The sequence below is a fragment of the Pollachius pollachius genome (genome assembly GCF_949987615.1).
Source record: "Pollachius pollachius genome assembly, chromosome: 16".
NCBI lineage: Eukaryota > Metazoa > Chordata > Actinopteri > Gadiformes > Gadidae > Pollachius > Pollachius pollachius.
This window is the reverse complement of record NC_136949.1, coordinates 6,171,726-6,197,897: the sequence shown is the minus strand read 5'-3', so window position 1 is coordinate 6,197,897 and position 26,172 is coordinate 6,171,726. Positions and strand designations below refer to the sequence as shown.

The following is a 26,172-nucleotide window of genomic DNA, read 5'->3' as shown; positions in this document are numbered from 1 at the left end:
CCAGGAAAAGCTTTCTGTGACTCTCGATTGCAACGACCGGCAGTGATACAGTAGATAAGCGGTATACATAAAGGTGCAGATGTTCATAACAGAACAGATTCAATGTTTTTCAAACAGCCCGGACCCCCAAACAGAACGTCCCCCTGTCAATATTGGCACACTGCTCCGACTTGGAAGCAGAAGGTAAACTTTCACTAGCTTGGTGTGTTGAACCGTGGAACAGCGGTACAGGAGAAAGGCGTGGGTAGGAAGGTCAGAAGAGGCCAGTCGCGTTAAGGGTGTGTGTCTGTGTGTGCGTGTGTTAATGTGTGTGGGTGTGGGTGCTTGTGTGTGTGTGTGTGTCTGTGTGTTTGTGTGTATGTGTGTGTGTGGGTGTGTTATTATGTGTGTGTGTGCTTGTGTTAATGTGTTTGTGTGTGTGTGGGTGTGTTATTATGTGTGTGTCTGTGTGTGTCTGTTTGTTTGTGTGATTGTGAATGTGTGTGTGTGTGTTAATGTGTTTGTTTGTGTGTGTGGGTGTGTTATTATGTGTGTGTGTGTGTGTGTGAGTGCTTGTGTTAATGTGTATGCGTGTGGCGCTTGCGTGCGGGTGTGTATGCGTGTCGTCGCGGACGGGTCCGTTGCGGGGTCAGGACGACTGACCGAAGGGGTCCTCTGTGTCCAGGGGTCTCTGGACGATGACGGCGTGGGCCAGGTCGGCCTCTTCCAGGCTCAGGCCCCCCTCGTGGAGCACCCTGGAGGGGAGCGAGGTGGTCAGGACGAAGGGGGGGCAGGTCCTCTGGCAGCGGGATACAAAGTCATGGACGTCGCTGATGCTGGAGATGGACCCCCGGTGCGGAGAGAGGAAGAGAGATACGTGAGACATGGAAGAGAGGGGGAGGAAAAGCCTTTGTGATGAAACATTTTGTAGAGTACTTGAAAGGTGGCTTTGTCCACAAACTCTGTACTAACCGACACACATTGATTCCAAAAGATGAATGAGCCACGTTGCCATTGTCTTCATTTCTGGTGGGCGCGCTCATGCTAAACGCGCTTTAGCCGAAAGCATATTGGCAACGGAGGGTTTAGTGAAGCCAGGAGATATGATTATGATGGTTTGATCACTCAGAACGCCGTATTGTCCTTTGAGCTTGCTGTAATACTGCCCTTTTTACCCGCAGACAGTAGCGCTTTCACAGTCGTTTGGGTTTGATAGTAAAGCATTCTATCCCAAAACGTTTCACTATGTGGAAGTGTGTGTGTGGCATAAGTGTGTGTGTGTGTGTGTGTGTGTGTGTGTGTGTGTGTTTTTGAGTGCTGCATATGTACACGCTCTCACTCTCTCTCTCTCTCTCTGCCTCTCTGTCTCCCTCCCTCTGTCTATAAACCTCCACAAACGGCAACACCATCTATTATTGACACCCAAGCTCCTCAAGGCACACACAGGCCATCCTGCGGTGAGTCCCAGCGCTTCGCTCACTTTGCGCGCTTTACCACGGCCTAACAGGGGGTTCAGCGTCCAGTCCAAGTGTGTTACTAACCCTGTTATATAAAAATAAAAAAAAGATAAAGCTGCATTTGGGTTATGCAATCCCTCCGGGGATTTTATAGATCCACTCCATCGCTCTACCGTCTCAGATTATGTCTTTCCGTGGGTCGGGGGCCCGTGTGTGCGCTGTGCGGTGCGTGTGTGATGTGTGCGTGTCGGTCGGGGGGGCTTAGGTATGGAGATGATGTGGAGGGTCGAGGGGGGGGGTTAACATGAACCATAATGCACTACGCAGGCCTCCCTGGCCCACCGCACTAGGACCGAACATTACGTAATTCGCCGAGAGATTACGGCGGCCCTCCTTCCCCCCACTCGCTCTTCCCTCCTCACGCGGCAGATGGAACACGCATAACCCGCTACTAAACCCTTTTTCTGTTCCACCAGTGTTCTCGGTATTAAACCCTCCAAAATATACTGAGTAGTCGTAGTACTCCAAAAAGCGTGGGATACCAAAAATAGCCAAATATAAAAAAATGAAACATTCCAGCTTGTGTTTAGTTTTTTTAGCACTGTTGACCTAAATATGACTTGAGAGTCGTTGGTCTGTCGGGTGCAATGCGCCCGCCGGCAGGGGCCGGCGGGCGCCGTCGGCGACGTGACACCCACCGATGCGATAGGTTGAAGCGCTGCACCAGTCTTCTGCCGTCGGCCAACCAGATCTGCAGCGAGGTGACGGGCAGGGCATGGTCCAGTGTTACCATGGGGATAGGAGGGGACTCTCCTTCCTCGTGCACAGATGGCGATCGGGCCACGACTCGGGGTGCCACACTGGGGGGGGGTGATCAAAGAGTTGTGGAGAAGGTGCATGAATGATGCATCTCGCCTCATCCTCATCATCACAGGGATACAGGTTGGGAGTGCTGTACGTCTCCCTAGAGGATGGTGGTATTAACATTACAAACAGGCTGGCTCTCAGGTCTCCAGGACACGGAGTGTTCCTGTCCTCCCAGTCCTCGTCTTTCGCGCTGGTGTTTTACAGCCGAGGGGCAGCTTGGTTTAAGAGGGCCACCTAGTGGCAGAACTTTCTATTGCGCACACATTCGAATAAATAAGTCTGTCTTTAAACAAATCCACCGACACAAGTCCTTATCTTTAGGGAATTGATAAAGAAAATGATTGAAAAATGTATGGAACATAACCAATCTTGGATAAAAGATTTTCATAAATCTTCCGAATAGCTTGGGGGGGGGAGGGCTGTCTATGTGTATGCTGAGTGAACTCATCTAGCGAAACAATATAAAAAGTATTACTGGAATTAAAACCGCTCAAACATTTAGTTCCGGCAAAAAATTCCAGAGGGCCACCCGTGATCCACACTCTGCATACGCCTCTCACCTGCCCAGCCGGTAGCCGTGACCGCTGAAGGCGTGGAAGGCCTTCTTCCTAGGGACGTAGAGCTCCTCTGTCAGGTCCTCCATGTTGATCTCCAGCTCCTCCTCCTCAGCTCGGCTCTCCCACTCCACCGGGAGCTCCCTGGGACGAGAGAGAGCCCACACAATGGGGTGACGATGATAAAGTGAACCACAATTGACCCTTTGTTTCTGTGTCATCACGATGCACTTCTTTAGGTCGCTATAGCTCCCTCTAGGTCCTTCTAGGTCTGTGCCTACCTTTCCCCTTGGAGACCTGTATGCTGAAGTCAGTCATTGAACAGTTTGGAGGACAATTGCACAGAGGGTTTCACCAAAATTGAAACCCTCTGTATTTGCGATAGCATGCATTTTTTATGCTCTAACATTATCTCTGACGAGATATTCCCGGAGACCGTTTGTATTTTTCTGGATATGGATTTTACCCTCGTTTTATGGTGTCCAGGAAGTCCTGGTTCTCGGGCGTGGCGTAGCTCCGGAACTCCTGGTCGTTGACGGTGAAGCCGTCCTTCCACAGCCTCACCACCATCTCTACCTGAGGCAAGCTGCGTATTTCACTATCAACGTTGTGACAAGTGCAACTCAGTCTATTTGCCTCTATTTACATATTATTAAGGGTAGGCCTGTCACGATAACAAATTTTTCTGGGCGATTAATTGCCTGAGAAATTATTGTGATAAGCGATAATATTGCCGTTTTTCAACTAATATAATGATAATGGCATAATAATGTAATAGGTACACCCTTTCGAAGATCAATAAACATTTGTTACTTAGGCCTACTCTGCTAAATATATATAATATATATAATGTATAGAACGCCGGTCATTATCGGGAAAATAAGGAGCGTTCCACGGCATTGAGAAGACCCGTCTAATAAAGGCCTATAATATTTCTGTTTATGGCATAGATTTCTTCTCAGATAAGGCCAATAAAGCAATGATTTAAAAAAAAGAGTGCGAATGGAAATTATTGCGGCCGGCAAAAAAGTAACGCTCATTTTAATTTATCACGCAATTAATTTATTTATTGCTTATCATGACAGGCCTAATAAAGGGCCCTGATTTTATTGGACCAACTGATAACGAGAGGGAGAGGGAGAGGGAGAGGGAGAGAGAGAGAGAGAGAGAGAGAGAGAGAGAGAGAGAGAGAGAGAGAGAGAGAGAGAGAACAACATCAAAAATCCCGGTATGCAAATGGATAAATAGTTTTGGACTAAGAAGTGCATGATTATGGACCACTGAAAAGCAACCACCAATGTAACGGAAATCTTTGTGATACCTTTGAGGTTCCTGGGGCATCGTAGCAGATCTTCTCCACCTCATCCAAAAGATCCTCCACCGAGAAGCTCCGTCTCATTGGAACCTCCTCACTCTCATCACTAAGAGAACGATGCAAAGCATTATATTGGGTTGCTGCCTTCATTATGATGTTCTACCTTCAACGCTTTCAGAGATTATGGAAAAGAAGAGGCTCAACTTTTCATGCTTATTTGCATCGAGTTTTTTACTTTTCACATTAGATCATCATTTGTCTGACTGTAATTATACAATAATGACAAATATTGTTAAGTAGCACCTACTTGAAGACAGAAGACACTTACTTATTAACAGACAGACCTAAAATAATAGGCTCACTAACTTAAGTGACTTAACTTAAGTATTATGACTATGTTATAGCCTATACCTATTCTATATTGTTATAAATAATATGTAAAGATATGACACCAACCCACCAGTTGTCATCATTCCCACTCCCTGTATTATCTATGTTTTTCATGGTCTTCTTTATTTTCCATCTATGGAAAAAAACACAAAAATAAGAGTTAAACGAGGGCCTATCAAGCAAGCAACGAAATGGGGGCTTAATCATTTGTAACATTTAGTCGTTGGCCAATGCATGTGGTACATCAATAATACCAACGTGATTGAAATCTATCAACACATTTCAGAAAAAGAGGATGTCTATCGTGTCGATAGACACGAGAAGCACAGAAACATGGTAGGGTACATTATATAAGGGGGCGTAGACTATATGCAACCATGGCGTGTATTGCGACATAAACCAGCGTATATAAACGACAGAAACACCTATTCTGCATGCATATATTTGGTAATAGCATAAATCCTCTTTACCAATCCGTATTCAGTCGTTAATCCGTGCGTTAAAACGCGCAGCCATAAGTTAGGGCATGCAGCCACTCTTGTGCTGAGCAATATCTGTGACGTACGCACAGTGCCGTCTGCAGCCCCACTGCCGTCATGCTGCTGAGCTCAGCGGAATTTTACTACCAACTTCACACATTTTTACGACTGAGGAGACTTTTTGGGGGGAGAGGAGGTGATTAAATATTAAATACTGAGACTGGAAATAAAATCGTTGAGTAGTGTCGTATCCTAAACTCGTTTCCAAAACCACGATTGATCTAAGTGTATTGTCTTAATTGCACACACTTGATTACGCACGCACCCAAACACACTTCGTTATTTATTGGGATGTGGTATTAGGTCTTTCCCATAGTGCTCCAACAAGTAGTATATGAGCTTAATACATAAACACGCTAGTTATGTAGGCTCGAACAGATTTCGTGACATTTTTTATTTACTTAACAGGACAATAACATACAGCACATGAATGTAACTGACGAAATATACACATTTGTATTGGCCTAGCTGTCAATTTTTTGATATTGAACTACACCAACGCACAAAAAAAGCTACGAGTGAGTGGGAACAAACCATATTTAACCATGCAAATAACCCCAGAAAGTTGTTCATGCCATGCCACTGCAGCATAAATCATACATTGGCTTTTATTAATTCACAGCACCACCAGACAGACACGACACCTGTCAAACCCCCGTTCCCCAGACTGACGGCCGCGGACTTGCGGGTCGGTCGGCGCGGCGCCTTCAGTCTGCCTGCTGACAGCAGAGCGGAGCGACAGAAAGAGAAATGGCGCCTCGGTGCTGCACTCACTGAGGGGAGGCAGTGCTTTGGAGCCTACAGAAAGACTGAATAAGGGACACAAACAAACACACGCGAGGGGAGCGACATGGTGAACACACGAAAGAGAGCACGGCCTCTGCCTAGCAATCCGTTCATCTCGTCGAGGACTAGGTCGTCGTCCAGAAATGAGCCAAACTCTGAGGAACATGTAAGAGCCGGGGTCTTTTCTTTGCCGGCTAGTTAGCCGGCTATGCTATGGGTGCTAGGTAGCTAACCGTTGCCTCTCGCTGTTCTACATGGCTTTATTCACTGCAAAACATGAGCCAGTGCGATTGTCACCGTGTCAGCGGGCACACAAGCCTCTGTCCGCTGTCATTCGCGAACGTGTCATTCGTGTTTCTAGGTTTTATTCCCCGTGTTTGGCTGCAGAGGAGCGCCTCGAACTCCAGGCTAGCTCCCAAGTTGAGTTCCCTTTGTGTTTGGGCAATTGCTGTCCGGCTGACTTGTTATGCTTTTTTCTTCAGAAATTGACAGCTTTACGGGGAAGTGTTTGCTTTTTTGACGTTAGACCGAAGCAGTCCCTGCTCTACAATTGGGTTCTGTTGCCGGGTTTGTCCGGATTACCTTCACGCCATTGTTTGGTGATAAGTGAAGGGCTCTAAGGGATGCTAGCGCTAGCCTGGTAGCTCTATGTGGGGGAAGGGAGTCCCAGGCTCACAACAGTTGGCTGGCTTACACCTAGCAGGCTTGAACTCAGTGAACTTTATGTTGTTAACACCCCTCATACAACTCAAGCATGGCAGTTAGTGACCTACGTTTTAAAGACGGCTTTAGGATATCCGATTTTTGTTGCTTTTCTACAGATTCCCCACAGCCAGCCATGAAGCTCTGGTTTACTTCATTGGTTGACCTACACAGTGACAAGGGGTGAAACATATAAACAATGAGATGTTACCGTGCTGTCACAATGTCATGGACACACTGGAATAATGAAACATCGACAATATTACTCTGTATTAAATTAAATTCATTGGTGACCCCTTCAACATTGTCCTGTCAATTCCTATTTTTTTTATTGAGGGTTTTGTAATCTTAAAACATCCCCAAACGAGTGTGACATGTTTTGCTTAGCGTTTAATTCATTATTACAAACCACCTTTCCTGTTGACCTTATCTCAAAATGCAAAAATGCATAGAATTAGCGTTGCATAATGCTGTTATGTGTGCTATCCCTCTTTGCATGTTCATTCACCTTTGATACCCCAATTTTGTTATTGTGCGTTATTTATTTAAGACACCGATACCCAGTGTTGGGAAAGTTCACTTTCTTCGTGAACTAGTTCAAAGTTCAGTTCACAAATTTTAAAATGAACTAGTTCAGTTAAACGTTCATAATTCAAAATTTTGAACTAAGTTCACAGTTCCAAAAAATGAACTAGTTCAGTTAAACGTTCATAATTCAAAATTTTGAACTAAGTTCACAGTTCCAAAAAATGAACTAGTTCATAGTTCTTTTTTTCAATATGTTGCTGTGAGCTTTTCGTTCTTCCGGTATTTTGAACATTGAGCCCCCTTTGTGGTTTGTCTAGGATGATATAGAGTGGTTGAATCAAGTATCGTAGCGAAATACAGTTTCTATCGTGTTTTATTGCACATTTAGCGCATTTTGTAAATCCCATTGATTTCTGTTGGAAGACTCATTGCTCGTTGGCGGAAACGGAAAGGGGGGGTGTTCACGTTTGATTGTAGTCTTTTCGCTCGGTTCTAGCCCTACTGATGAGACGGAGAACCGAGCGAAAAGACTACAACCAAACGTGAACAGCCCCCCTTTCCGTTTCCGGCCAACAAGCAATGATTCTAGGAGGTATTCTACTCCGCTGAGCTATGAGCCAGAGAGCTAACGTCTGTTTAGAGAGCTAACGTCCGTCTATCGTCTGAGCCTTTATACCACAAATACTCTAGGGTCTATAGCATATAACCGCATTGTCTGAATACAGTTTAATTCATTTTCCACAATTTAACAGCTCTCGTTTTGAAGAATAATCACCGCGCCATTCGTTTCAATGGGAATCGCGCTGGTCTATACTTTCAAAATAAATTGTACATATTTATAATTTGAAATTCGTCCCAGCCTTTATATGACAGATACTATAGGGTCTGTAGCATATAACCACCTTTTCTGATTACAGTTTAATGTAACAGTAAGCTGGCAACACCTCAACTGCAAATGAACCGCACGGAGATTACCATGGCAACCGGTCAAACAACACGGCGATCTGCTCGCGCATCCGCCGTGTTGATAAACAAATAACCCCCCCATTGAACGAAGTTAAACCGAGTGAGCGTGCCGTTCACTGACACCAGAATGAACGAGTTCACAGTAACGTTCATCAGGCAGTAATACAGTACGTTCAGTTCACGTTCGCCCAAAATATGAACGAGTTCATGAACTTTCGTTCAGTGAACGCGTTCAGGCACAACACTGCCGATACCACAGATTTAGCAGACAGTTGCTATTAACAACAGTAACAATATGTTATATTAGAGCTTAAGGTACACAGTGAAGACGTGGGCATCTCATTGTGTGAAGATTCATTAAAGCATTCCAAATGATCACGGTACACCCAATACATTCTCGCTTTCTTCTGTCCTTTTGAAATCCCTTTTTATGTATTGTCTTCTTTCAACTCGGCCGCATGACAAAGAACCACAAGGTCATGTTTTTGTGTGTGCGTCTCTTTGTTATTGTTTTGTGTGACTACTGCAGTGTGCTTCATGGGTCTGCTTGGCTTATCGCTTGCCTCCCCTTTAGAAGGAGCCTGTGAGTGACGTGAGTACTCCCAGCAGCCCGAGGATGACCCCTCCCCACAAGCGGACGCGTAGACAAATTAACTCCCCTCCCCGTTCCAGTGACACCTCTCCGTCTCCCCAGACCAAGGGTCAACGGGTCAACTGGGAAATTCCCACTTATCGCACCAGGTCAGCAATCCCGTCCGCGGCATCTGTTTGTGACCGTTAATGTTGTGTCATTTACATATTGATCGCATTTCTTCCGTTGTGCTCCTCTATTGTCTTCGGCTGACACTTTCATGACAACACTTTGACAAACCAGCGACAATATCGTTTTGGTTTTGACAAGGTCATGTTAAAAACATTCTGCTGTCTGCTGGAAGACATGCTAGCAGATTTGAGTCACCTTGGTTTCTGTAGTAAATAGAGTCTTAACTTCTTTCTAAAGCGTTGACATGTTCAGACGACAGTTACTGTTATACAGCTACAACCCGAAGCTACCACTAGAGTCCCTAGAGGATACTAATTGGAAATCGTACCTCGTGCCGGTTTAACATCCCGCTGTGATTATGCTTTCAAAATCGACATGGTCTTAGACTTGTGTTGTGATGAAAATTATTGACATACTCAATGTTCTGTTTTGTTCCCAGGCTGTCCTCTCGCACAATGCAAAATGGACACGGTAATGACACACACCTTCACTAAAAATGACACATGTTGAGCTGTGGTGGATTCGTGGACACAGCACCTAACGTGCTCTCCCTGTATGTTGTGTTATGGTCGACCACCACAGCCCATATGAGCCATCGCGAGGAGCCAGGAGGCGTGGACGATCACTCTCGCATGAACGGTCACGTGGGGCTGAAGCGGGTGAGCTGCCGGGTGAAGAAGAGCCAGTTCGAACACCTCAACCAAAGCCTGCTGTTCGACCAGCTGGTCAACAGGTAGCCGGTCTACGCGATACACTTCACTATGTACCCTCCGAAAATAGACCGAACTAGAATTCATGGGTATGGTTTCCTTGGGTCCCATGGGCAAGGTGAAATAATCTGCATTTTGAAAAGCATACATTATTCAGGTTTATTCGTCGATTTATATTTTGTGAATATCCATGTTTTGTCTTGTTCTTTGTTAGAACCCTTTTATACTCTAGCATGGAAGTATTGTGTTTATTGAAAAGAGAAATGCTCTCCGTCCCCGGTGGCTCATGTCATGTGTTGTTCTGTGCCGGTTCTCAGCACTGCCGAGGCTGTTCTGCAGGAGATGGACAACATCAGCAGCATCCGGCAGAACCGCGAGGTGGAGCGTCTGCGCATGTGGACCGGAGACACTGAGGAGGTCCGTGTAACGTAACTGAACCTCGATTCAACCGGATACGTCACGTTTCGCATTTTCCCCAATGGATATAATTAAGATGGACAATCTCATTTTGAGCACTACAAGATTACTCGAGTACTCGCTGAGATTCGGACCCGGTTTCCGATAATCTTTTGGTATTTCTTGAATCCTTAGACACCACCCACCCCTCCCCTCTACAGACAAGAACTCCCTGTTTTGCGCACACATCGACAACTGGCTGAATGTCCGTTGTAAACAAGCCCTTTTCCTTTTGCCTTCTCATTTAGGAGAACATGGACATGTACTCACGAGTCAAGCGCCGGAAATCCTTGCGGAGGAACACGTTCAACATACCCCCACACCACAAAGTCCTGAGCAAGAAAAAGCAGCAGGAGGATGATGATGATGACGACGACGAAGAGGAGGAGGGCACTGAAGGTCAGTAGAGGCAAGGCGAACGGAAGCAAGCGCTGAAAGATGCAATTCGATTCTTTCCCTGAATGATGTATCCATGTGTATTATGTCGCACACCGCGTGCCGTGTATTTTTTGCCTTCCTCCAAAAGATGTCGGGACTTACGGCTTGTGAAGCGTTGACAAAGTGTCTGCTTTTCTTTGCCTCCATTTTGGCCGTGTCTGCATAGGCAGGCCTGCTGTTATTGTGTCGAGGTCTGTTCTCGACCATCATACAATTTCATTTGTTTTGGCAAGGCAACCAATAGCAGGAAGCTGGCTGTCTGGGCTGGCGTGGTGGAATGTTTGGAAAACAACTTTTAATCAGTTGTTCAGTTCCATTTGGAGGAGAAGTTTGACTTTGTAGAAAGCACAATGGCACGCTTCTAGTGAAAAGGTGTTTGCTGTGAGACTGACTCTGCTGTGATTCATCATTCTTTATTCGTTCTGTGTTTACGGAATCTGAAGAGCAACTTGATTTGGCCATCTTTCAGAGTCGCACGGCGAGGAAGGGGAAGATGCGGAGGACGACGATGAAGACGACGAAGGGGATGAAGCGGAGGAGGCAGGGGAGGAAAATGGCCGGCCGTACAACCTGCGCCAGCGCAAGGCCGTGCAGCGGTACGAGGCCCCGCCCATCGGTGAGTCTGGCATTAGGCTCACGAAGCAGACCTGTGTTAATATCTGAGGTCTGATGGCAGACCAGCTCAAACCGTGGTGAATGGGGTGTTTCCCTTTCTCTCGCTTCGGGTTTATTCAGACCAATCATGTCTCTGTAGGCGGGGATGGGAAGCGCATTATTCACAAACCCAAACTTGGCTGGCCAGAGTTAAGGTTTCAAATGAGCACTGTTTGGACCGGCACCCTGCGATATTCACTTCTATTACCTCGTGCTGAAAGCTTCATCAACTGAGTTTTGTTTGGTAGAATCGATCCGTAAAGAAACAGAAAACACTGTGTTACTCCGCCGCTTGCATTTTCTGATCGCCGGCTCTGTAGTCTCTCCATAAGTCCTGCACATGTAGGCGTGCTGGATCCGTGATGAGCCTGGCATCGTGTCTTAATATTAGTACATGAAGCCATCTGTTTTATGCTTCAGGGCTGTCCCCGCCTACGAGCAATCCATTCTGACTATTGGTTGAGTATATTTATAGCTCTTTTCATTTCAAATTTAGGAAATGTCAAGTGTGGTGTTAATTCATAACCATCGATATTTGTTTCTACATTTAATTTTAGTTATTATAAGGGATACAAGAAATACCAAAATCTTTACAGATACTAGGGACGGGCACAGTTATTCGAATATTCAATTATTCGAAATGACGTGGGTATTCGACTTTAGCTGTGGCAGATTTTTTTTAATTTCTGCCTAAAGTTAATTAAATATTATTCATTAGCTATATTAATTACTTATTGTTCATTAAACGCGTATACTAATGCCATTTAATACTTGGAATACTTGGCTATGCCGGCAACCTCCGTTCCAGCGGAAAGAGTCATTTCCACGGCGGGCTTGATTGTAAATCGCCTCCTCACCCGCCTATCGCCCGAACACCTAGATATGCTAATTTTTTTAACAAGAATGAGTAATGCAGTAGGTGGACTTATGTGTTATGTTAACTGGAAATGTTTTAGACATGCTGTATTTCCGTCTTACACATAATATATTTTTGTTGATGTTCTGTTATATGCGCATCATGCGTAATGCGAGACAGGCCCATGCGCTGCAAGTGGAGTTCTGTCGATATGCAAGCCCACCAGTACTTTTTGCTGTTGTGCTTCAGTTACTTCAATCTATTCAGTTTGTGCCTTAAATTTACTTGAATCTAATTTCAGTAATTTCAGTTAGTATACAATACTGTGCATAATGCATTCATATTCTTGTCAAAAAGGATGGTTTCATTTCAACTCGTTTCGATTCAGCATACTGATTTTGAGTGTTTTTTTCCTTCTAAAATGCTTAATAAATGGAACAAATTGGGTTTGATTTTCTTATTTATTTGACTTATAGATGGAAAATGAATATATCTGTTTAGTGAAGGCCAGTTAACGGAAGCCCTTCAGGCTACATTATGAGTGCACTAATCTTGTTATATTTTTTTCGTAGTTCGGTTACATGGTTACTCAAGCTTTTTTTTTTATCGAATATTTGTTGATGTGCCTTCAAATGCCCATCCCTACCAGATACGCCTACTGTTCTATGCGCTTTGCTATTATTCAGAACAATTCTGGAATAGTTTGCACATATGGAAAGTCTGTTTTTAATGTGTGTTTTAAACCTTCTTTGTGCCTCGCACCTACACAGAGCATTTGTTTTACCTGCTTTAAATTGTGGTAGCGCTAGAAGGCTACTCTATATATTCAAAAGTGTATACACTGAACAGTGTATAGTGTGTCAATATTCTATACTGCGGTCTTAACGTTTTATATCTTTGGGACATTTTGAAACGTGAGACCTAATTGGATGAATTGCGTTTTAGGAAGACTGCTGTTTACAGCAGGCTAGTTGACTTTGTACATTGCATATCGTGTGGAAGTATCGACCAAGCGCTCGCTCTATATAGAAAGGTGCTACTGTCCGACCGTCTGGGCAGGTATACACTGCTAGACACACAGGATTCATAACAGTGATCACGTCTTCGCTTCCACTTGTCACATAGCTGCAATTCAGAGCCTGAATATCTGTTGTATGTTCAATATATGTTCAACAGATTTACTGTTGAATAACATTTTCACTTAAAAAGAACGGTCAAACTATATAAGCTGCTTTTAGGGTGTGTGATTATTTAAAATCCACCACCACCACCGTACAATTCTGTTTCAATGTTGGGGTGTTCCTGGCGTTTATGATCAAACTTTTTCCATGCGGGTTACCCCCAGGCCGACGATCCTATTTTGTATTCAACAACAATGAATCCTGGAGAGAGGAGACTATGATAATAACGACAGTACCCCGTACCATGCCAAAACATGAATAAAACACGCGACTCATCATTCGTCAAGTTGCCCGTTAGGCGGTCAGCCCCTAGTATGTTCACGTGGATTTGATTTGTCTTGCTTCATCCTTACCCGTTTTGTTTGCCTTTCCCAGAGCCTGTGAACAGAAAACAAAGCAACCCGTCCCTGTTCGACACCCACAGATCTCCAGCAAGAAGAAGCCATATAAGGTTGGAGGGCCTGGTGTTGCCTAACTTATACCCGAACAGCAGCATTCGAATGAAGACCGTCTAAGCCTGTCAGTGTGAGAGAGGACAGTTGGCAGTGCGCACTCGCCGCCGCTGAGTTATTTACCCAGCAGTAATATCGGACAGGGTGGTCGCGGGTTTTTCTTGAAAACAGATGGGCTTATGCTGGTTTTCGACAGGCAAAGCATTAGTCATCATGCGGGGCCATGAGGCCGACAAAAAGGGCTCATCTCCCTTCTCTCCCTGTTCCCTCAGAGTGAAGAAACACGCCATCCACAGCAGTGACACCTCCTCCTCTTCGGACGAGGAGCGCTTCGAGAGGAGGAAGAGCAAGAGCATGACGCGGGCCAGGAACAGGTAGCGGCGCTCTTCCAGGGCCTCTGCCTTGCGTTTCCCTTTTGTTTTCCCTCTCTCTCTCTCTCTCTCTTTCTTTGGTTTTCATCTTTCTCCTAATATATATATGCACGTGGCCAATATGTTCGACGGGTGTTCCTAGGTGTTTGCCGATGAATCTGGGCACCGAGGACCTGTCAGGCGGGGTGCTGCGGGATCGGGTGAAAGTGGGTGCCAGCTTAGCAGATGTGGACCCCATGAACCTCGACAGCTCCGTAAGTAGAGACAGAAGGCGGGAACACTGAGGCGTGAGCAAGTCCCAGACCGAAGCAAAGTGGTTACCCCTGACAGTAACTTGGGTGTAGGTCGTGAAGCCATCACAGCAGGCACTCTGTTGGCGCAGTGTTGGTAGGCTTGATTGGAATCATGCTGCACAGAAGCTTTTTGAATGAACAATGTTAAAACTTTAGTTATTATCTCTGTTCTGTTACATTGTTTGCAACATTCTTGAAAAGAATGCAGAAGCTAAAACATACTCATCATCGGGATGTTATGAAACAGGAAGGGTGGTATGGCTTCTCGTATACAGTTGAAGGTTTATTGACTAATACATCTGGTGCTCTCTTCCCTAGGTGAGGTTTGACAGTGTGGGAGGGCTCAGTAAGCAGATCCAGGCCCTGAAGGAGATGGTGGTGTTCCCGCTACTTTACCCAGAAGTCTTTGAGAGGTTCAAGATTCAGCCTCCGAGGTTTGGAAGTTCCCACACAACAGGAACAACTTCCACGGCTATCGATTACACACATTGATTTGTTTATTTCAACCAACAAGTTGCATGGTCTCCGTTTGAGATACATCTTGTTTGCAAGCTCAGAAATCGGGGATTTCTCACTTCTTGACGTGTTGACAGACACATTCTTGACGTGTTGATGGTTATATCATTCAAAACTCTTGGCCGTTTATATAGTTTTCATGGTTTTATTTTCCAAGCAATTTTTGAAATAAAATAAGGATAGGACACTTTAGATTACCGTTTATTCAGAGTGCCACCAATGAGCCCGATTCTTTTTCTGCGGCAATGCTTTTCATCTGCTCTCATGCATTATTGTCTGTCTAGTTATTTAGCAAATCCTTTCAGAATAGACGACGCACAGCAAACCATACAATCGCTCTGTTTTCAAGCCTGCATACAAAGGACATACAGAAACACAATTACAAGACTGAATCAGTGCAGACATTGAACACTTATTTCCCTCTTCTCCATCTTCGGTATCGCTTCAAATACTGAGCCTATCCCCTTCATCCCCTTCTTCAGAGGCTGCCTGTTCTACGGCCCGCCAGGAACGGGAAAGACCTTAGTGGCACGGGCGCTCGCCAACGAGTGTAGCCATGGCGACAAGAAGGTGTCGTTCTTCATGAGGAAAGGAGCCGACTGCCTCAGCAAGTGGGTCGGCGAGTCCGAACGGCAGCTGCGCCTGCTCTTCGACCAGGTGGGTCAACGCAAAACCCCGGCTGGGACATGACTTCGCTTTAACCCAGTGCATCCCCATAATGCATTGGCTGAAACCTGACTTTACCTCAACCCAATGTGCATCCCCATAATGCATTGGCTGAAACCTGACTTTACCTCAACCCAATGTGAACCCCCAAATGCATTGGCTGAAACCTGACTTTACCTCAACCCAATGTGCATCCCCATAATGCATTGGCTGAAACCTGACTTTACCTCAACCCAATGTGCATCCCCATAATGCATTGGCTGAAACCTGACTTTACCTCAACCCAATGTGCATCCCCATAATGCATTGGCTGGGACCTGACTTTACTTCAAACCAATGCATCAGCATAATTCTGATACGATGTGTCTATGTCACCCCCCCCCCCTTCCACCTCCAACCCTAAAATATGTTATTTATGCATGACAGTGTGTGAACCTTAATGAATTGCAGCAAGGAGTGCCATCAGTAAACTCTACCGTCCTCAAAAAATGCAATAACAAGTGGCAGGGTTTTTAATGGGAGGCCATTTGGATTGAGATCAGCAACACCTGCCATTGTTCCACCCGCTCCGGGGCAGAGCTGTCATTTTGTGCTTTTGATGCAAACCGCTTCCTCTCTCGGGCAGGCGTACCTGATGAGGCCGTCCATCATCTTCTTTGATGAGATCGACGGCTTGGCTCCTGTCCGATCCAGCAGGCAGGACCAGATACACAGGTATGGCTACTCTCTCCGTTGGCGAATGCCTGTCCATTATAAACAACTGTCAATCAAAGGGCGTTAGGCTTGAGTGGTTTCCCAACACTAATGGAGTCCCTAATAGTTTCCTTGTTCCTTTTTAATATCTACTGTATGATGAATAAAACCCCATTGTACATCCTGTTTAGACAAAGGCAAAAAGATCTATTCAAGACCATTGAATAAACAACCGCCAGCCAACCAGCTGGCGCAGCACCAAAACTGATTCCTTAAAGTGGCAAAGTAGAAAGGCCTTTGATTCAGGGGGGGAGAGGTTTGACGGCCCTTACGTCCGTTGTTGCTAACACACCCGTCTGCCCTCTTCAAAAGTCCAACTGTCCTTTTTTTCCTTCCTCCACCTTCTCCACCTCCACCCCCTCAGCTCCATCGTGTCCACTCTGCTGGCCTTGATGGACGGGCTGGACAGCCGCGGCGAGATAGTGGTCATCGGTGCTACAAACAGACTTGACTCTATCGACCCCGCTCTCCGAAGGCCGGGCCGCTTTGACAGGGAGTTCCTCTTCAGCCTGCCCGACAAGAAGGTGAGGGCCAAACGAAAAATGTCCGCCGACACAACGGCATTGTTTTGACTCGGCGCACATCGACCCCCGACCCCGCAAACAAAAAGACGTGGTCGTGCGGGGGCGACTAGTGTCTCCGCGGCTCGGCTGTCGTGTCACTCTAGCCGAGCGGTCGACATGTTTTCGTTTTTTTTCCCTCCACAGTATCAAAACATTGACGGTTTTGAATAGTTCCACTCTGAGGCGGATGGGGGATGTGGGGATTTAAGGTGGATCCATTAAGCCTGTTCTCATTTCCTCGGCGTGCTGTTTAATACGAGCACATACGCCGCTGTTGTTGATAATGAGCTGGGAGGATTTTAAAGTGTCACGCCGTACAGACGCCGGCAGCCTGTTAGTTTACTGGATTTGTTGTCCAATTGTGATCGACGGAACAATCCCGTCGCCGGAGAGATAATTGCGGGTGAGAATGAATTGCTGTACACGCGTGCGACGCGATGCGCAAATGGGATCGCGTGGCGTAGGATGGGTGGTTTCTCCCCGTTGGGTCCGTCGTAATTGGTCGCCGCAGGTCGTTTGTACCCACAGCTGGAGGGTTGGGAATCAGGGCCTAATGGGGGCTGGGCGTCCAACTCCCAGTGGTGAACCCTCACCCACCGAGGGCGGGAACAACCTGGCCATTGTCGAAGCAGCACGGCCCTGCCACTGCTCCCCACAAGGCCCCTGCTACAGTTTTGCATGCTGTCGGTACTCTTGTCTTTTTATTCAATTATTTTATCGTTGAATTAGTCCGCCTGCGTCCTTGTGTACCGGCGAACGTCAGGTTCAATGTCAGGCTGGAAGATATTTTGTAATGCAAAAAATGGGAAGAAAAGAAGGCGCCCTTGAGTCATGGTGTTGTGCCAGTTCCCTCGGCTTTGCTTTGTCTTTTTAAAAGATGGTTGCAAGGAGGACACGTACAAGCACTGGCGCGAGCCATTCAGTGGAGCTCTTGTGTTTGCTTGAAGGACCGTCGACTTTTCCTTTTTGTACCCGAGGGGACTTGTTAACAGTCTTGCATCATCCTTTCAATTTCTTTTATGTCTGATCTCCTTTTCTGAAATGATTCATCGTTTGCTGAATAACTTATGTTATTTTTGCTCAGACTCAGTTCATCAAAACGCTACTTGACGATAATGGCGGTGCTGCTAAAGTGAATAGGCTGTAATCTCTTATTGGGTTTTGTAGAGGGTCACGTCCGCAGCGGTGCACAACAAACGTGTCATCGTGAGCAGGAAACACTTGAACTCTCGTACACTCTAGATTTATTTAGCATTATTGATCTGTTTGCGGCGCTATATATCCCTATTGAATAAGAGGGCATGTGCACTGGCCTGTTCAAATGCAATGCACCTGTTCCATGATCAGGTACATGACACGGTTTATTACATCACCACTTCACTTGGTACACTTGGCACGCACACACAAACACACGTACACCTGTTCTAGGAAGCAAACTTTTCAACGAGGACCCATGATTCCTATCCGATCTTTCTCCTCACACCTGCTCCTCACATTGTCTTTGAACTCTGACCCCCACAGGCCCGAAAGCACATCCTGGAGATCCAAACAAGGGACTGGAACCCCTCATTGGCCGAGCTGTTCGTGGACGAGCTGGCAGAGAAATGTGTCGGTAAGAGGAACACAAATCAAGTCTCCATGATAAAGGCAGCCATACCTTGTAGGATTTTAAACAAGAACCTTGTAGAAGACTCCGGTCAAGCGCAGGTAGCCAGGTAGGTGGGTAGGGAGGTTGACAGACAGGTTGACAGACAGGTTGGCCTTCCAATCATTTCATTCTGCTCAGAATAAATTATGATGATTGAATGATTGGATGGGCTTATTCTGGGCTACGACAGCCATAGATACAGGATTATTTAAAAAAATATATCAGAGAATTATATTTATTGATTTCTGTCGGGATGTTAAGAGAATTTCAACACATATGTAAAAATGCATGAATGGGATGAATTAAAGATTTTCTCCAAGGCCTTTAAAAGAAAACAATTGAAGAAAACGTTATTTTGGCAACCCCGATGAATACTTCCTCAAAATTGGTGGTACATTTTGCTGATGTCAACTCTGTCCTTGCCCTTTTAGTTACGTCTGACTGTTGGGAGCTAGACGTAGACTGTTGAAAGAAGGCATGTAGGTGACGTTCGGCCAATACAATTTCTGTGGTTTTCGCCTTCCCGTGATTGGCTCACTAATTCAAAGAGTTGATATTATTAGGCCCCCCGTGTGAGTGTGATAGGACATTAACAAGTCATTTGAAAATCGAGCTTTTGTCCTGTGTTTTAGGGACATCACAAGTGGGAGTGTCCACCTTGATGTATGCCCCCTTAAGTTATCTAGTAAGGGGCCGAGACATGCTGCGACGGAGCGTCTAATCACACGTTCAAGTGCTTACTACAATATGAGCCCCACCACGAGGCACCCATCTCACCTCCCTCGCCCTGCCCCCCTTCCAGGCTACTGCGGCGCCGACCTCAAAGCACTTTGCACGGAGGCGGCGCTGATGGCGCTGCGACGCCGCTACCCGCAGATCTACAGCAGCAGCGTCAAGCTCCAGCTGGACGTCTCCTCCATCACCCTGGGGGCCGGCGACTTCAGCAAGGCCCTGCAGACCATCGTCCCGTCCTCCCAGAGGGCCCTGGCTCCGTCGGGGCGCGCCCTGGACCCCGCCCTCAGGCCCCTCCTGGACCATTCCCTCTCTCTGGTGCTGAAATCCCTGCTGCGAGTGTTCCCCCATGCCGCCACGCAGCAGACTGACAGGGACAATGCAAATGGTAAGGATGTCTCCCTTGGTGGGGGGCGGGCGGCCCTGGGAGCCTGTTGTTACCGCTGCTGCTACTACTACTACTTTGGTCCCATCAGCGGTCTGTTTATTAGTTATTTCCTCCCTCCCGGTTCTCTCATTGCATCTAATGGGAGGGTAGTTTAACTAATTTGGCCACTGAATGAGCCGTGACCGGGTGGGAGAGTTCTGGTAGGAGCTCTTGCACCAATTAATTTTCTTTTACACATTGCCCAGGTTTCGAATACCGGATTATATTTTAATATTCCCCTCGACTAAAGTCTTTATATCGTTTGCCGTTTTTTCGTGGCGGGGTGAAGTGGCGGTGTTTATCCTGAAGAAATGACAGGAGTTTATTTTTTTCGGTAAGAGCAATCGGAACAGAAAATGAGTGTTCAGGGCTCAAGGCTTCTGCTGGTGGCACTAACATGTTCATTTGGTGGCACCTTAACCAATGCGGGCCACTTTGTTGCAGTGTTGGCATGTCTTTTGCCTGGTAACCATCAATCTGTGCACAATTTATTTTAAGCGAGTGACTCTTTTCAAAGGAATATGCAAACGTTTTATTGCATAGGTTGTCTTTTTATTTTTTACTGCCTTGTGCCTCGACATCTCTTTCCTCATGAACCAACTCTACACACTCCTTGCCCACCTCCTATATCAAGAAGCTCTACAGACTAACAATCACAGCCAGCTTATTAGGTAATATACCTAAGTTACGATGTATTTTCTTTATTTTCAGGATAGTGCATTTCTTTGCAGAATTGCACTATAGCTGCCGTGCAATTTCATTGAAACGTTGCGCAATAAAAAAAACACTTTTATTGTTATGATCATTTAAATTATGATCATTTGATATAGGTACTTGTGGTTTGTGTTTCCAATGAGCGCGCTCAGACCGGTGCTACCATGCAGCCGCACAGTGACTTCTGCTCAAAACTTTGCGTGTATCGCAGCGCCGTCCATCACTCTAAACAAAGTCCTAAAATCAGAAAGCTCCGCAACGCTGCTCGACCAAGCGCTCCTTGGCTCGGCTGGTGTGTGTGCACCAGGGTCAAGAGTAGGTCCGAACACCACTGACTTCATCCACGGAGCACTGACCTGATATTGACGTTGTGCTTTTTGAGGTGTTATTCCGAGACTACATGTTTTAACCAGTAAGACCGTTCCAGATATGAACTAGGGAACAGATCGATAAAATTAAATGTCCAACTCGTGACAGCCCAGTTCTAAACGTTACACTATTACCTTGTTTGGGGAAATCAATCATCTATATTTCTTTATTTTCGTCTTTTACCAGCACCAATGCCACCTAGAGTAGTATAACCTTGCATCCACACAATTAACATTCTCAATCTTGAGCCCTGATATATCTATATATATCTATATCATTTTCCATTTTACTGAACAAAATTACCTCTGATCCACGAAATAAGGCGATGCATATTATGGAAAGATTCGAAGAAACCTTTTCAATTGCCCGACGATTTGACGTAGTAAACCAGGGACTTTTGAAGCTGCATTAACCCGCTTGTAAGCGGTGAGGCAATGCATCCAGTCAACGGTGACACAACATAAATCTGAAATGTTCTCCTAGGGTAGTTCCCTTTTTATCCTACTTGCGATGAATACTTTATGAGCGGGGCTCCATGGCACTGCAAATACCTAAAAACCCTTTTGTCCCACCGCCGCTCATGTTTATACTGCCACACCTTGTCCATTTTCTGCCAAACCCACACGCACACCCATACACATACCCATACACACCCACACATTTCTCATTGTTTAAACGGTGTTCTTCATTCCAGGCGGTGACAATCAACGGCTCGAAGAGGATTTATGCAGCGACGACGACAATGAATGCACCCCCTCCATCTACGATGTCAACCCCGCCGGGCCCACCCCAAGCCTGCTCCCCTTCCCCACGTCTCAAAGACCCTTCCTCCACTTCTCAACGTAAGTCCAGCTCTGTCCGTTCCTTCACGGGGAGGTCAGTGACCAGAGAGCTTGGTGTATAGTCACACTCCAGAAGAACACAGGCCTGATAAGAGTTCAGGCGTGGTGCCTGAACTCAGGCTTGAGCTCGGCCATGTATGTTGTCAAGAAAAGTGAAAATAGGTGAGCTGTGCTTTTTAAAATGTCTAGTCAACACGTCACCCTACCTGACCTTTCGATTGACATGTCTGCCACCAACTAGGCGTAGCCTATCTAAGGAAGTCTTTTACCTTTGTATGTTTGCACTGAGGATGGTCTGAATGGGACTGAACCGTTTTGCACGCACTTTGGGTAGCACTTTATACTTTTATGCAATTAAAACATATTGTTGCATTGGCTACATGGTGTGCGAGTTCCGCTCCTTTTAAGGCGATTCTCCATGGTGTCTTCGAATGTATTTGGTAATTTAAGGCACAGATAATTTCACTTCCTATCAGCTCTGAGAACAGTCTCTTGTATAGAGTGTTAAAGAGTGAGTTGGGTTGGACAGCTCTCTGCTTCTTGGGAGTCGGCTGGAAGACATAATATAATTACAATATTTGAAAAGCAGACACATTTGTTGAAGGTCACATCCATGTGAGGGCTAAATTTTTATATTTATTCATCTGATATTTTTTGATTCAATAATTAATTGGGAATGAGTCAGCACGACATAAAAACCGAGGCAACTGCAATATACAATTAGACATAAAATATACACATACAGAGGGGTAATACCCTTTAGCACTAGAATCCACGAATGATGAGTCTTAAGTGCGCTTTTGCCGGTTCAAAGCAGGCCATATCCCAGCCCCACTACTAGCTCCACTGTCAATGAAAAAAGAAAAAGCAAGCGGTCTGGACCACAAATGAGAAGCAATGCTCGTGGAGGGCGCCGCGCTCTGACGCCGTTCGTTAGTGGACTGCAGAGGGCAGACGAATGTAGCGTCTGAGGAAAGATCCGGCTCTCTGCATTTCCTGTGGTTTTAGTACCACCTTGTGGCCGAGCGCAGTGCGGTTATGGATAGCAAATAGGGTGTTATTTATTATTCATCTGATTGCCTCGGTCCCATTGCCAAATTATTCAATTGTTTATATTCATTGCATTTCCGCAGCAAATTTTGATGTCCTCCTCCAATGTTTTATTTTTTACATCTTTTATACATCGCTTAGTCCTCTCTCCAGCAATTGCCCTCGGTGACTAGTGCGCACACTTGGAGGGCCTTTGTAATTTCCTGTGATAATTAGCACGGGGCTAACACCTGACCCCGCAGTCTGCCTGGGGGGATTAATGCCTGGCATCGCTATTGGCGCGCGGAGAGACATTTAAAAGGAGCGGACGATTGCACCGTCGGAGGCAGGGGGGTCGTTATTGCAAAAATAATCAATTGAATCATGTGGTGGAAAAATACCATTAAAGCTAATTGCTTCTGACTCCGTTGTTTGTTTGTCTTAAGTGGCTTGTTTGTTTTCAAGCCAGATGATTTTTAGTATTGCGTGGTGGCGTCGGAGAGTCAGGGACGGGGGGCTCGGGCTGGGGGGGAGCGAGGGACTCGGCGGGAAGGATTTGGCGCTTTGCTGGTGAAATGCATCGAGGGGTCGATTGGTGTCAGGCTAGGGGGCGAGTTTCTCAAAAGACTAGAGACTTATTAAGGCATTCTGCACCACCCGTCCAATGGAGACCCCCCACCCCCCCATGTCTCCCGAGGGAATGAGCCCCACCTATTTTTGGTGCCTGACCCATAACAGATGAGCCACGGCGGGCCCTGCCTCGCCTCTGGAGTGAACTCTCGATTAGCCCTGGAAGATATGGAGGGATTTATTAGGCCCATTACGACTTTTAAATTTCGGGTGTAATACAGATACGGGATCTCATCATCTGTCCTTTTTTAGGTTAAGAATCCAACTGAGGTTTATTGTATTAGCACTGGGGTTCATTACAGTCAAGTAAACGGTAATTTCACACAATATCAGACTGTACTCGTGTGATAAATCGGAGGTGCGGGTACCATCTCATATTTAATTTAGACTACAAGATTACGTATCCAAATAGGAATATATTAAATTTGGTCTCCATTATACGACGCCGTCTGAAAGACAAACGATGCGCGACGTTGAATTCTCTGCCAGGACGACACCGCAAACTCACTGTCACTGCTCTTTATTCTCCCTCTCTCTCTCTCTCTCTCTCTGTCTCTGTCTCTCTCTCTCTCTCTCTCTCTCTATCTCCACCTTCTTGGGCTCCAGCTCAGTGCTCCAGCAGCCAACGGCGTATCGGCCCCGGCTGCTCCTGGCCGGGCCCCCGGGCTCGGGCCAGAGCTCCCACTTGGCCCCTGCCCTGCTCCACCACCTGGACAAGCTTCCAGTGCACCGGCTGGACCTGCCCACCCTCTACTCAGTCAGTGTGAAGACTCCAGAGGAGTCCTGTGCTCAGGTAAGGACACACACAAGCGCGCACGGGCACACACACACACAATCCCAATCTCTGCTAGTACTTTGCTTTCAGTATCCGTTGCTTTCACTGCACCCTTAATGTTTGGGGCATTTTAGAAAATACACAGGCAGACACACACGTTTGTACACAATATATGGCTTTTTTTTCTCGTATTACCCCATGTTAGCCTGTCTTTGGGTAGATAACCAATATCACTATCGCTGCAGCCCTGGAGCCAGCTTTGTGTGAGATGGTTTGTTAAGCTCACAGTGCAAACAGTGCCCTTGTTCCATGTGGGCTGGCTGGCAATGACGGCATTGGTGGTTTCTGTTCGGCTGTGTCCCCGTTTATTTTTTTTCCTGTCCTTTTGAGGCTTTATAAAAAAGGAATCAAAAAAACACTTTTACAGCTTCCAGCAATGTGGCTGGTAGTGTGATCATCACTACAAATGCTCCCATTTAATACAACATTTGTCCAGAACACCCTAACGCTGGCAGCAGTTCGCGAAAAAGAAAAAAGATCGAAAACTGCCCTGGGTTTTAGTTTTTAAAAGTAAACCTGTGTCGTCTCCTATTCTCTTTGGTGCGCATTCCAACAACACGTCCTTTTTTTTTTCGAACCCTGTTTGTGTGTGTGTCTTGGTGTGTGTGGATGTTGGTCTGTGTGGATCTTTGTGTGTGCGGGACATGTCCCTTGATGTCTCTCCCCTCTCGCTGTCCTGCAGGTGTTTCGGGAGGCGCGTCGGAGCGTGCCCAGCGTGGTGTTCATGCCACACATCTCCGAGTGGTGGGAAGCTGTGAGCGAGACTGTGAAAAGCACCTTCCTCACCCTGCTCCACGACGTCCCCTCCTTCAGCCCCATCCTCATCCTCGCCACCATCGAGTCCCCCTACTCACAGCTGTCCGAGGAGGTAGGCACGCACACACACACACACGCACGCACGACCGAGTGCGCTCACACACACAGACACACGGATACATTGACAGACGGGCCGACGTAAACTCTGGCACTCGCATACATGCAGGCGCGCACACACACACACACACGAACACACACACACACACATGAACACACACACACGAACACACATGAACACACACACATGAACACACACACACACACACACACACACACACACACGAACACGAACACACACACATGAACACACACACATGAACACACACACATGAACACACACACATGAACACACACACACACACACGAACACACACACACACACACACACACACTGCTGTCAAGGGTGTTTTTATTCTCGGAGATTACACCTTGTCATTCATGCAAACATTTGCTGCCTGCTGCTTCTAACTTTTTAAAGTGGTTGCGTTCGGTCATTTATTTATTTAGTCACGGATACACACATTATTTGTTCCGCCAGCGTTTTTTCCACCGGTTCACCACTAGGGGGTGGTCTCAAAAGACATCCGAACCTAATCTGTATTCTCTCGGATGCCCTGAGACAAATTGATCCTAAGGGAGACAATAAAGGCTAATCTTATTTTCTCTTAATCGAGCCCAATATTGATTCATAACTCTACACAATTGCACCAATGTTCTCAAGGTTTCTTGCCTTAATATTAAATTCAGGGAGGTGTCATAAAACTATGGCCTGTGAAGCCCTTTGATTAAGGGCTACAGAAATACAATTAGCTCGGCATGACAGTTATTCCGTTTCAGTTTTTCACCAAGGATATAAATAGAAAAGCGCTTTCCTCCGCTTAACCTGACTATCTCAGATAAAGAGGCAACATGCAGCTGGTTGACGTATAGTGGCGTGCTGGTATATACTCTGACTTTAAATGTCATGCCTGGGGTATACATCAGGCTTGAGGAACAAAGCCAAAGGAAAACTGCGCATGTTTACTCACCCCGGTTTGAAATCTCGCTTAAAATGTCAAAACAGTGAGTGAAGTCATCTACACAGGGAGCCTTAGAGCGGCTGAATCCACATCTTCTATTGCTAAAAACAACAACATTTAAACGCCTGCACGTAACGGTTCCCTGAGATACTGGAAATCAATCTTTTTTATTACACAATGACAAAATGACGATAATCTACTGCGAGCAGAAATATATACTGTACTTTACATTGCACAAATGACTGTTGGATCACTTTATATCATATATCGATTGTAAATATAATCTCACAGACGACGGCAAAGGAACTAGGGATGCTGCAACATACTGTGGCCCATGTTGATATTTTTTCGGATGG

The 26,172-nt window shown here is 46.1% G+C and overlaps 2 protein-coding genes across 2 annotated transcripts in view; one reads left to right on the top strand and one right to left on the bottom strand.

The window, feature by feature from the left end:
• The window catches only part of ubxn2a (UBX domain protein 2A), a 5,323-nt gene extending 237 nt beyond the window's left edge, over positions 1-5,086 (bottom strand). Inside the window, exons 1-7 of the mRNA XM_079753782.1 lie at positions 5,033-5,086; positions 4,633-4,695; positions 4,179-4,278; positions 3,324-3,433; positions 2,864-3,001; positions 2,135-2,296; positions 1-815 (exon numbers count right to left, since the gene is read on the bottom strand). The exon at positions 1-815 is cut by the window's left edge and continues 237 nt beyond it. Coding sequence (XP_079609908.1) covers positions 629-815; positions 2,135-2,296; positions 2,864-3,001; positions 3,324-3,433; positions 4,179-4,278; positions 4,633-4,676 — 741 coding nt within the window. The 5' untranslated portion in view covers positions 4,677-4,695; positions 5,033-5,086 and the 3' untranslated portion in view covers positions 1-628. The remainder of the gene's footprint in view (positions 816-2,134; positions 2,297-2,863; positions 3,002-3,323; positions 3,434-4,178; positions 4,279-4,632; positions 4,696-5,032) is intronic.
• A 768-nt stretch (positions 5,087-5,854) lies between these two features.
• Positions 5,855-26,172, top strand: part of atad2b (ATPase family AAA domain containing 2B) — a 77,847-nt gene continuing 57,529 nt past the window's right edge. The window contains exons 1-19 of the mRNA XM_079753477.1: positions 5,855-6,053; positions 8,658-8,824; positions 9,286-9,317; positions 9,429-9,579; positions 9,874-9,973; positions 10,261-10,411; positions 10,920-11,066; positions 13,517-13,592; positions 13,866-13,967; positions 14,107-14,218; positions 14,576-14,691; positions 15,256-15,430; positions 16,065-16,153; positions 16,557-16,716; positions 18,277-18,367; positions 19,206-19,523; positions 21,340-21,487; positions 23,753-23,939; positions 24,664-24,849. Coding sequence (XP_079609603.1) covers positions 5,952-6,053; positions 8,658-8,824; positions 9,286-9,317; positions 9,429-9,579; positions 9,874-9,973; positions 10,261-10,411; positions 10,920-11,066; positions 13,517-13,592; positions 13,866-13,967; positions 14,107-14,218; positions 14,576-14,691; positions 15,256-15,430; positions 16,065-16,153; positions 16,557-16,716; positions 18,277-18,367; positions 19,206-19,523; positions 21,340-21,487; positions 23,753-23,939; positions 24,664-24,849 — 2,610 coding nt within the window. The 5' untranslated portion in view covers positions 5,855-5,951. The remainder of the gene's footprint in view (positions 6,054-8,657; positions 8,825-9,285; positions 9,318-9,428; positions 9,580-9,873; positions 9,974-10,260; positions 10,412-10,919; positions 11,067-13,516; positions 13,593-13,865; positions 13,968-14,106; positions 14,219-14,575; positions 14,692-15,255; positions 15,431-16,064; positions 16,154-16,556; positions 16,717-18,276; positions 18,368-19,205; positions 19,524-21,339; positions 21,488-23,752; positions 23,940-24,663; positions 24,850-26,172) is intronic.